Source organism: Pipistrellus hanaki, assembly GCF_964339955.1.
Source record: "Pipistrellus hanaki genome assembly, chromosome: 1".
Classification (NCBI taxonomy): domain Eukaryota; kingdom Metazoa; phylum Chordata; class Mammalia; order Chiroptera; family Vespertilionidae; genus Pipistrellus; species Pipistrellus hanaki.
Genome location: NC_140503.1, coordinates 31,810,680 through 31,822,689, shown reverse-complemented (window position 1 = coordinate 31,822,689; position 12,010 = coordinate 31,810,680). Strand labels below are relative to the sequence as shown.

The 12,010-nt window shown below is 36.1% G+C and overlaps 1 protein-coding gene across 2 annotated transcripts in view; it reads right to left on the bottom strand.

Annotated features, from left to right (window-relative positions):
• LOC311622252 (protein SIX6OS1) overlaps positions 1-12,010 on the bottom strand; it is a gene marked incomplete at both ends in the record, with an annotated part of 42,737 nt that overhangs the window by 16,003 nt on the left and 14,724 nt on the right. Inside the window, 4 exons of one of the 2 annotated variants that reach the window (XM_084883184.1) lie at positions 5,435-5,511; positions 6,216-6,346; positions 8,818-8,903; positions 10,054-10,174. In XM_084883184.1, the coding sequence (XP_084739310.1) occupies positions 5,435-5,511; positions 6,216-6,346; positions 8,818-8,903; positions 10,054-10,174 (415 nt within the window). The remainder of the gene's footprint in view (positions 1-5,434; positions 5,512-6,215; positions 6,347-8,817; positions 8,904-10,053; positions 10,175-12,010) is intronic. The other variant, XM_084883183.1, reaches the window with a different exon arrangement.

The window sequence follows — 12,010 nt, the reverse complement described above, 5'->3', positions numbered from 1 at the left end:
TTTATTTTGATGTAATCCACTAATAAATTTGTCTTTTCTTGTTCCACATTTATAATTACTACATTTTGATATTTTAAAATGTTTTGGGATGTTCTGGAATTAGATAATGATGATGATTACACTACCTTGTGAATATACTAAAAACCACTGAATCATACTCTTTAAAATTGTGAGTTTTATGATATGTGAATTATCTCAATACCAAAAGTAAAAAGAGAAACATTTTGATATCTGGTAGGAAGAGTGTCTCTACATTCTTTAAAAAAAAAAAAAAAAAACACAACCCACTATTTAAAATATATATATATATTTTTTTACCTCTGTAGTCATTTATTAATCTGTTAATGTAGGGAATCACACTGATTGGTTTTTCTACATAACATTCCTTGGGGAAAATGAAGATAGCTTCTTTTTAGAATTGGTTTAGATAACCTTTTTGTTGTATTAATGGGTCAATTTTGATGAATACTGCAAATGAAAATTTAACTGAATTCTCTGTATGTTAGAAATAAAGTTTGCTAATTATGTTATTCAGATCCTCTACATCCTTACTTATTTTTTATCTTACTTGATTTTTTTTCCTGTGGCAAAAACTGTAAGTTTTCTATCCTATTCAAAATCTACTTTCCTTTTGTGTTGATTTCAAAAACAAAAACAAAAACAAAACCACCTATATTTCTCAACCTCTTCCCAGATAGAGGTAGCCATATGACTAAGTTCTGGCCATTGAAACATTACTATAAGTTGTTTAAAGAGCTTCCAGGAAAGATCTTTAAAAATGGGGCTGAGCTCTGGCCAGGTAGCTCAGTTGTTTGAAGAATCATCCCAATATTCCAAGGTTGTGGATTCAATCCCTAGCTAGGGTACATATAGGAATCACCAGTGAATACATAAATAAGTGGAACAACAAATCTATGGTTCTCTTTCTCATCTCCTCTTCCTCTCTCCCTCCCTCCCTCCCTCCCTCCCTCCCTCCCTCCCTCCCTCCCTCCCTCTCTCTCTCTCTCTCTCTCTCTCTCTCTCTCTCTCTCAAATCACACTCTAAAATCAATTAAAAACACACACAATTTTTTTTTTAAATGGGGCTGAATCAGCTAACCTTGATCTCCTTCTTCCTTGCCTAGAAGGCAGATATAATGGTAAAGTTGCAATAGTTAGCTTCTAATCATGATGTGACCTTGAGACAAAAGCTCAGCAGGAAAAGAAAGCATAGATGTAGCCTGAGAAATAATGAAATTGTGGAGATAGTGCTATTAGCCCTAATAAAGTGAACCTGCGTCACTTTAGAATTGCAAGAGAAAAAGAAATGTTAATCTTGTTTAATGTTATTTCATGACTTGGTTTTATATTGTTTCACATGTAGCCAAATTCAGAGTCAGCACTGTTTTTGATAGAGCGGTCATGTTTTAACTATGGATTCAATTGCTTCTTCGAAGTTCTATCGATGTTTCCTTGATATATTTTGAAACTATCATTTAGTGCATCATAGTTATGAGTTCTTGGTGAATTATTCCTTTAAAAATATGAAATATATTTATCCTTATTAATGTTTTTAAATCTTGAACTCTATTTTATATAGCATTGTTACATTTGGTTTGGCTTTGTCTGCATTTGCTTGATGTATATTTTTCATCCTTTTATTTTCAGCCTTCATTTGTCAAGTTGTTTCAGTTGTTCTGTTTTAATAGTATTTAGTTGTATTTTGTTTATATATTCCATAGAAGCACCTATGTCAGATTTTTATTATTACTGATTTGTTCAAAACTATTTTTGGCACCTTATTTGTTTTCTATTTAAAATGCTTTCTAGTGCCTGCCTGGCATAGCTCAGTGGTTGAATTTTGACCCATAAACCAGGAGGTCATGGTTGGAATTGGAGTCAGGGCATATGCTGAGGTTGCAGGCTCAGTCCCCAGTGTGAGGATGCAGGAAACAGCCAATTAATGATTCCCTCTCATCATCAATGTTTCTCTTTCTCTCCCTCTCCCTTCCTTTCTAAAATCAATTTTAAAAATATATTTTTAAAAAATAAAATGCTGTTTTATTTTCCCTCCCTTTCCTGACTTCTGTTGGACTAATTTTCTTCATTTCATCTTTTTTTTCTGTTGTTTTAAAACTTACACATTCCATGTATCTACTGTTGGTTACCCTTAAATGTTTAACATATGCATAAATTTATATTTTTCCAGCAATATATTGAATTAATCAGTTTTTGTATCTTCTCCTTTCCTCCAACCCTGAATAAAAAAAGAATTGAGTACACTAGTTTCCCGCATTTATTTTTCACCTTCATCCCATATTGGATATCATCTAGAATTTTAGTAGCTTATTTTTAAATTTTTTAAATTAATACATATTTAAAATTAATGTTTCACTAATTACTTTGGTCACCACTACCCCTATATTTGTGTGTATTAATTATGAGTTAATGGAAAGCAATTATATTTTAATTGAGAATTTCCTTCTGTACTATTTATTTTCAGGAAGAATGAAGGAAAAGAGATGTGCCACACCAGAGGTTAGCTTTCTGAGTGGTGTGCTCCTTTTTCTTTATGCAAATCAAGAATCACCCAGAGCACCACCTCTCTCTAACCCAAGCTCCTATATTCACTGCTTCTACCCGTGTTTCCCCGAAAATAAGACATCCTCCGAAAATAAGACCTAGCGCATGGAAAGATAAGACATCCCCTGAAAATAAGACCTAGTGCAACTTTGGGAGAAAAAATTAATATAAGACACCGTCTTATTTTCGGGGAAACAGGGTACCTAGAGACAGTAATCCCATTGCTGACACCTCGCCAAGGGCAGAAGGCTTATGAGATGAACAAATGTTAATGAAACTAACACCTACTAAAGTAATCCAATCAATTGCCTGATTCATTGCTCTCAGCTCTATAACTTCAATAATAGTATTCTATGAAAATCCTGGGCTACAAGTTCCCTCTTCAATCCAATTCTGTTTTCATCCTTCAGAAATATCTCAGTTTTTGGTCTACTGGGTACAGGGCTTGGTATCTTATCTAATAAAAGAGTATTGATCATATGCAAATTGACCATACTTCTACTACACCCACAAGCCACATCCACCAGCCAATCAGGGCAAGTATACAAATTAACCCCAACCAAGATTGCTGCAGCCACAGAGAGCAGAAGGGAGGTTTGGATTACCCAGGCAATGGGAAGAAGCCAAGCTTTCTGCCTGCCCTAGCTGTCCTAAGCCTCCACTCCAGGCTACAAAGTTTCAATTATAGAAGGTAAACAAATCCAAACAGAAATGGCGGCAGCCACAGAGCAAGCAAAAGGCTTGGCTCCACTCCAGGCTACAAAGTTTCAATTGTAGAAGATACATAAATCCCAGATACTCCACTTGGGTTGCCGAAGGACGTGGTTGGCCTACAAACCACCACAGGCCCCTCATCCAGACCGCCCCACACCCCAAGGGAACTCCCACCCTGATCTGGGACACACTTCAGGGCAAACCAGCTGGCCCCCACCTGTGCACCAGACCTCTATCCAATCTAAAAAAAAAAAAAAGAGTAATATGCAGATTGACCATCACTCCAACACACAATAGCTTGCCCCTATGTGGTCAAAGATGACATGTGGACACAAGATGGACAGCAGAGGAGGGCAGTTGGGAGGGACCAGGCCTGCAGGGGAGGGCAGTTAGGGGTGATCAACCCTGCAGGGGAGGGAAGTTATGGGTGACCAGGTCAGCAGAGGAGGGAAGTTGGGGGCAAACAGGCTGGCAGGGGAGCAGTTAGATATCAATCAGGCTGGCATGGGAGTGGTTAGGGGGTGATCAGGCTGGCAGGAAGAAGCGATTAGGGGCAATCAGGCAGGCAGGTAGGAGAGCAGTTGGGAGCCAGCAGTCCTGAATTGTGAGAGGAGAGGGATGTCCCAGTTTGGAGAGAGTGCCGGCTGGGTGAGGGACACCACCACCCCCTCCCCCGTGTGTGAATTTCATGCACCAGACCTCTAGTTTTAAAATATTTCTTCTATTATTTTTAGGAGTATATGAGAAGGCTACAATATATGCTCAGGCTGCCCTGTTGAAACTCTTTTAAGTTTTTTTAGATCCTGAGGTTGTATTGTACTAATGGCCAATCCTATATATAAAAGCCTAATATGCTAAGTGTCCAGTCATCCAGTTGGCTGTTCAACTAATCAAAATGTAATATGCTAATGGTATCTTAAGGCTGCTCAACTGCTCACTATGACATGCATTGATCACCAGGGGCAGACAGTCAATGGTCAACCAGTCACTATGACGTGCACTGACCATCAGGGGGCAGATGCTCCAACCAGTAGGTTAGCTTGCTGCTGGGTCTCACCAATCGGGACCAAGTGAGATGGGCTGGACACACCCTGGCACTCTCCTGTGGTCCTTCCCCAGCTGGCCAACCTCCCATGTCTCTCCCCAGCCCTGATTGTGCACCAGTGGGGTCCCTCAGCCTAGCCTGTGCCTTCTCACTATCTGGGACCCCTCAGGGGATGTCAGAGATCTATTTTTGGCTCTATACCAGAATGACCGGTTGCTATGACACACAATGACCACAAGGGGTAGACACTCAACACAGGAGCTGCCCCTTGGTGGTCAGTGCACTCCCACTGGGGAAGCACTGCTCAGCCAGAAGCCGGGCTCATGGCTGGCAAGTGCAGTGGCAGTGGCAGGAGTTTCCCCCGCCTCTGCAGCAGTGTTAAGGATGTCCGATTGCTGGTTTAGGCCCACTCCACAGAATTGGGCCTAAGCCAGCAGTCGGACATCCCCCAAGGGCTCTTGTACTGCAAGAGGGCACAGGCTGGGCTGAGGGATCCTTCTTCCTCAATGCACGAAATTTATGCACCAGACCTCTAGTGAAATATATTTTTAACAGCTGAAACCAGTTTAGCTCAGTGGATAGAGCAGAGGTCCTCAAACTTTTTAAAGTGGGGGCCAGATCACGGTCCCTCAGAGAGCTGGAGGGCCGGACTATATGAACTACTAATTCCTACTGTAACACCTCGGCTGCGCTCACTGCCCAAAAAACCTGGCGGGCCGGATCAGACTCCTCTGCGGGCCGCATGTGGCCCGCGGGCCGTAGTCTGAAGACCCCTGGGTTAGAGCGTCAGCCTGCGGACTGAAAGGTCCCGGGTTCGATTCCAGTCAAGGGCATGTACCAGGGTTGTGGGCACATCCCCAGTAGGAGGTGTGCAAGAGGCAGCTGATCAATGATTCTCTCTCATCAATATTTCTAACTCTCTATCCCTCTCCTTTCCTCTCTGTAAAAAATCAATAAAATATATATTTTTAAAAAATACACACACACACACACACACACACACACATATATATATATATATTTATAACACAAATACAGACACACACACAAACACACAGCATGTCCTAAATAATGCAAGCATTTAATTTATATTATTAAAAAACAAATACCTACCTGCATATTGTTTTCTTTCTGTTTGGAGTCAACACTGGCAAGCTTTGACTGCTTCATAGAACTATCTTCTTTTTTATCTATTGATAGGTTATTAAATTATACAACTTCAAATAATTTCCAGAGATAGATTCAAATATCATACCCAACATTTAACCTAACCTTGTAATTTAAAAAGTTACATGAATACTTAATTTAAATTAAAATATAGAATTATGAAATTATTATACAAATCTTAATTCCTCACTATATAATAGCTATTACAATAACCATGACTGTAAAATGAAAACCAGCTGGCAAAACTACATCTTTATAATGGGGAACCAAAGACAGAGCGGTAATATTAGTGACCAGGAGGCAATAAAAGCCAATGTACTTACCTAATATAATTATAGATCTACGAATGAATCATGATTCAAATATCTCTGTGACTAAGTCACAAATATCATTAACACAAGTCAGCTACCCACTTACTAATAAGACAACTTCTCAAATAAAAAATATATAATTATCCACCTTCCTCTGATACCTGTGCAACCAAATCCGAACACTTTTTAAAAAAATGTAGTATGAATGATTTCTCTTTTCAAGAAAAAAAGCTAAGTACAAAAGGCATGTCTTATTTGCTCTCAGAAAAAATCAAAGTGGTACTTTCCTGAGTTGATAGGTTTCTAACAGTTTGTTCTTGGTTATATCAAATGATAACTAAAATTGCTTCTTTCGATTTCTTCTTTTAGGTGTTTGCAAAGAAAACTAAGTATTTGAAAATAAACAGATACTGTACCTATAACTCTTGGTTCTGAAGATAGAATATTTATTGGTCTGACTAATTTCTGAGATTCATTTGGAAGAAATAATTGACTTTTCTGTGAAGTTTTATTCAATATAAATACATGTTCATCTTTTTCAAAAATTCTAAAGGGAAAAGTAAATCACATTAAGTATTTGTGAAGTAAGAAATTAACATATATTGACAGAAGGAGACTTGACTTTGGGTGATAAACACATAATACAATATACAGATTATGTATATTGTATGAATTGTACACCTGAAGCCTAATTTATTAACCAATGTCACCTCAATAAATTCAATAAAAATTAGCATATGTTAAAGCCAGAAGAGATAAGTTAAAACTCCTTATTTCACAGATAAAACTGAGTTCCAGAGAACTTAACAGATCTACCCAATATTATTAAATTACTTATTAGTGTCACAACTAAAACACACATTTCCTGATTAGGTCCAGTGCTCTTCTCATTATATCACATTCTCATTTTTTAAAACACAATAATTTTAACTCTAAATGTGTCAAAAATATTTTAAACTAAAATGTCCTATATAATAAAAGCCTAATATGCTAAGTATCTGGTCATCCAGTGGCAGTTCAACTAAGCAAAGTATAATATGCTAATGATATGCTAAGGATGCTCAACTGCTCACTATGATGTGCACTGACCACCAGGGGGCAGAAGCTCTGACCAGTAGGTTAGCTTGCTGCTGGGGTCTGGCCAATCAGGACTCAGGGAGATGGGCCGGACACACCCTGGAGCCCTCCCCGCAGTCCCTCACAGCTGGCCAACCTCCTGCATCCCTCCCCAGCCCCGATTGTGCATCAGTGGGGTTCCTCAGTCTGGCCTGCACCCTCTGGCAATCTGGGACCCCTCAGGAGATGTCCAAGAGCTGGTTTTGGCCCGATTCTGCAAACTAGGTCAAGAGACCCCACTGGTGCACAAATTTATGCACCAAGCCTCTAGTAATATTTATAAGTAGCATGCTTTAGATTTTGAAATACTTCAAACTTTAAAAAGATTTAGAAATAATCAACTAGCATGAATACAGAAACCATTAAAGCAACATTATGATCATAAGTATTTTAAGTTTTTTACTGGAAGAGCAATTTCACTGAATATTTTCTAAGTATATTTTTTTAATATTGATGATTAAATAATTAAAATAATATTACTTGATAATAACTATCAAAATCTATATTATATAAAATGACTAGTTTTTAAGTTCCTCTCGATATAGAGAATTTTGATATTAAAGATTTATCAATAGCCTGGCCAGCGTGGCTCAGTAGTTGAGTGTCAACCTATGAACTAGGAGGTCACAGTTCAATTCCTGCTCAGGGCACATGCCTAAGTTTCAGGCTTGATCCCCAGTGTGGGGCATGCAGAAGGCAGCTGATCAATGATTTTCTCTCATCATTGATGTTTCTCTCTCTCCCTCTCTCTTCATCTATGAAATCAATAAAAATATATTTTTAAAATTTTGTCAATAAAGAGAGATTCTGTACATTTACTATATTTTTCTAATCAATTTGGTTACAAAATTAAAGACACATTACTATGAATGTAATACATGGGAGAGGGGGGATCAAGAAAAAAGATCTAAGAAAGTGGGATCAGGAAGATTAATTTGGGAGAGGAGTATGTTGAAAATTAGTATAAAAGCAATGGAGACATAGGAAACTTAAGAAGAATGAAAAAATCAAAGTCTAAAATTTGAGATATATATATATATATATATATATATATATATATATATATATATATATATATATATATATATCACACTGGGGATCAAGCCTGAAACTCAGGCATGTGCCCTGACTAGGAATTGAACTGTGACCTCCTAGTTCATAGGTTGACACTCAACTACTGAGCCACGCTGGCCAGGCTATTGATAAATCTTTAATATCAAAATTCTCTATATCGAGAGGAACTTAGAAACTAGTAGTCATTTTATATAATACAGATTTTGATAGTTATTATCAAGTAATACATGCTTTACCTTAAATAAGCAAATGAGAAAAATAGAAAGTTTATCAGACATAGCAATAGTAATACATATGTTTTTTCATCACACAATAACAGACAAAATCAATCTTTTTTTAAACGCCTCCAGCACTGATGTCTATTTTATCACCATTAGGATGAATGTCAAGGAAACATATGATGCCACAACTCAGTAGCATTTTGGCTAATCTTCACTCTCTCTGGCAAAGGAAGAGCTGTTCAAGCTGGTGACAGGATGATAAAAAGGTAAGTACGTTGCTGCTCCTACTATTTTTCCCACTGCTGAGTCATCATGGAAAACTGGATGAAATATACAACTGACAGGTTAAAGAACAGTGAATATGCTGCTGCTATCCCATTTCTCTTTACAAATTATTCTTGGCTGTACTAAATAACAAGCAAATTTGAAAATCAGTCCATAATATTTAAAGGTAAAATTAATATTTTCATAAGAAATTAATAGAAAATAGCATGCACAAAATATGAATATAGGATCTGTATAAATATTAGTGGTTTGGTATAAAATATAGAATAAAATTGTTAGATGCAGAATACTTGTTCACATAAAATACCATTTTAAAGTTTACCTATACCTTTCTTTCAATTCCTTTCTTTTTTCTATATTTTTATTGTTCTCTTCCAATTTCTTAGTTTCATAAAATCTTGTAATCTGCTAAAAATAGAAATGATAAAGCAAAACAAAATAATTACCTGCAAAGTATTAAGGAACATGTTTTACCTTAACTAATAAATATGATTTTTTCTATATTACCACAAAATTTATATTGTGGAGTATATTAGCTATTGTTTAGTGAAAGTTGCCAAAGCAAGGTAAAATTAATAATAAATCCTAACCCTTTAATTTTTCCTTACAACTCCATTAGCAAACCTAGATTTCATTGAACTTACACCTTTTAAAATTTTATTTTTTATTTATTTATTGACATTTACACTTTTTAAAAAAAGGACAGTTAGAAGCAAAGTAGACAGATTCCCTACTTAGAGACATAATTTCCATAAACTTTAAAGGAAGTCAAATGATATTACTTATCTTGAACCTCATACCTATGAATGATTAACATACCATATAACACAACTTTTAGAAAATTAGCTATTAAATTTTTCTCAAAATTTGGAAAATTTTAGACTTTGATTTTTTTTTTTTTTTTTTACATACTTGTCAACGAAAGCCACATTTCAATAAATGGCACTAAAAATATATTCAAAAGCCCCGACTGGTAGGCTCAGTTGGTAGGAACATTGTCCCATGCACTGCAAGATGGCAGGTTGGATTCCTGTCAGGACCCATACCCAGGTTTCGGGTTAGGTCCCCCAGTCAGGGTGTGAATATGAGGCAACTAATCAAGGCTTCTCTCTTTCTCTCTCTCCCCCTTCCTCTTTCTAAAATCAACTTTAAAAATGTACTCAAGAAACTATCATGTACCATCAATCTTAAAGGTTAAACTAGCTCTAGCCTAGCTCTATAAAGAATATATTAATAGTTATACATTTTCAAAATTAAGTTCTTTAAACCATTTATTGTCTTGTTCTCTTTTAATGCCTTTAAATTTTCATTATTAAGCTAGATGATATTTTTTCATCATTTTCTTCCTCAGCCCCAAAGAAAGTTAAACCAAATCAAGAGTTAGTCCCCAAAATCAAGAGTTGGATATACTCAATACCTATATTTTTACTCCAAAGGAATCTGAGGCAAATAAATTATCATATGCCCTGGTCCATATTTAGGCTCTTTAGAAATAGCTCTTCTAAGACTTTAAAGTAATGTACCATTACACTTATACATTTATATATATAATATATACCTGGTTTAAATATTTAATTTCTATTTCCACTTCATCGACTTCTTTCTTCAATTCACATGAAATTTTGGAAAAATTGTTGGCATGTCTAAGAATATCTTGTGTTCTACATCTCAAATTAACACTTAATATGTTAAGGAACTATGTTATGCAAACAGATTTTACATCAGAAATAATATCATATAACATTCATATATACTTATATTCCACAATAAACAATAATTAATATTACTAACAGTACATGAAAAAAGAATATAAACATCTGTCAAACTGACAAAGAAAATTTATTGTTTATCTATGTTATATATTGAGCTTAAAAATAACATTTTAGCCCTAACCAGTATGGCTCAGTAGACAGAGCATTGGCCTGCAGACTGAAGGGTCCATGTTCCAGTCAAGAGCATCTACCTTGATTGCAGGCTTGATCCTCAGCCCTGGTCAGTTAGTGTATGTGTGAGAGGCAACCAAATCGATGTGTCTCTCTCTCTGTGTTTCTCCCCCACCCCCCTGCCCGCTCCCTTCCACTCTCTCAAAATCATTCTCTGGTAAGGATTAACAAGAACAAAACACATTTCATCCAAAATACTTAAGATTTTTTTTCTTTCAGTTAAGTATTTTTACAGTGTGCTTTTGTGCTTTTGTTTTTTTTAACCCAAGTTCATCATGTCATTTGGCATGACTAATAATATACAACCAATTCAGGCTCAAATCTAACTTCCGGTGTTTCTGCATTACTTTTTTTTCCCAAAGTCAACATTAAAAATACACCTTTTTCTTGCTCTGTAAGGTTCATCAGTGTACCCTGTAGAACTCAGAAGATAACTAGAACTTCTATCTGGATTTTCTGCTTGAACTAAATTTATAACCAATTTCAGCTGTTCCTAGGCATTCTGCATGGTTATTATCTACTACAATTTCCTAAGTTACTCTATAATTCATTTAGGAGAATTTAAAAATAAATAGGACAGTAAAAACTCCAGAGAAAATCTGTCAGGCCTTTTCTATTCTGCCTTAAAATATGACTTGTATGAACAAAAAATTTCGGATGAACATTATTTATAATGCAATACCATTATCAACAGTATCAATTTAAATTTTAAGATGTAGACATTTAAATCATCTCCCTACCTGTAACATCTCTTCTTGTTTGCCATGCATTCATACATCTCATCCCTCCTACATCCAACTCCCTAAAACCCGCTGAACCTTCTGCATCTACCAACCTCTGCCCTTTCCCATTGAGAAGTTAAAACTTAAATGGGCAGCAGATGAACAACCAAAAACAGAAAAAGCTAAAACCCAAACATGGAGAGAGCAAGCAGCAAAGGAATAAAAGGGTAATTGAGGATGAAGCAGAATGACGAAAGGTAGAGTACAGGGATAAAGTAGACTTAGTACAAACAGTGGAGTTATAATCTGATAGGGAAACATATAAAGGATTGTGGAGGTTGGAAGAGGATTAAAGTTCCAAGTTCATCACCAGGCAAGATCTTGACAAACAAATGAGATTTAGACCAATTAAGAATTACTTAAGCATCTAATACAATGCCACTGTATCAGAATATTTGCCTACACATCTCCCTCACTACCAAAAGCTCCTTGCAAGAAAGCTCTGTATCTTCTTGATACTGCCTGACACAGGCAGATACCTAATGAATTTCTATAAGTGATTGAATGATTGTGACTCCACCTCCTTACCGCTTTCCATCCTAACAAGTTAGAATCAACTGATGTAATTGGAATTCTTCCTTTGGTAAGACAGAGCAAGATGACTTTTTCATTGGTTTGGTTGCTAAGACATACCACTTAAAGCCAGATACATATTGCACTTCATTCTCATTAAAATTGCCTCTTCTAATGACATGCACATATATGAAAACTAATCCCAGATGAACTTTAAAATTCTAAAATTTTTTAATTAAACATAAAATAAACCCATGTGATTCTCACCAAAGAAACA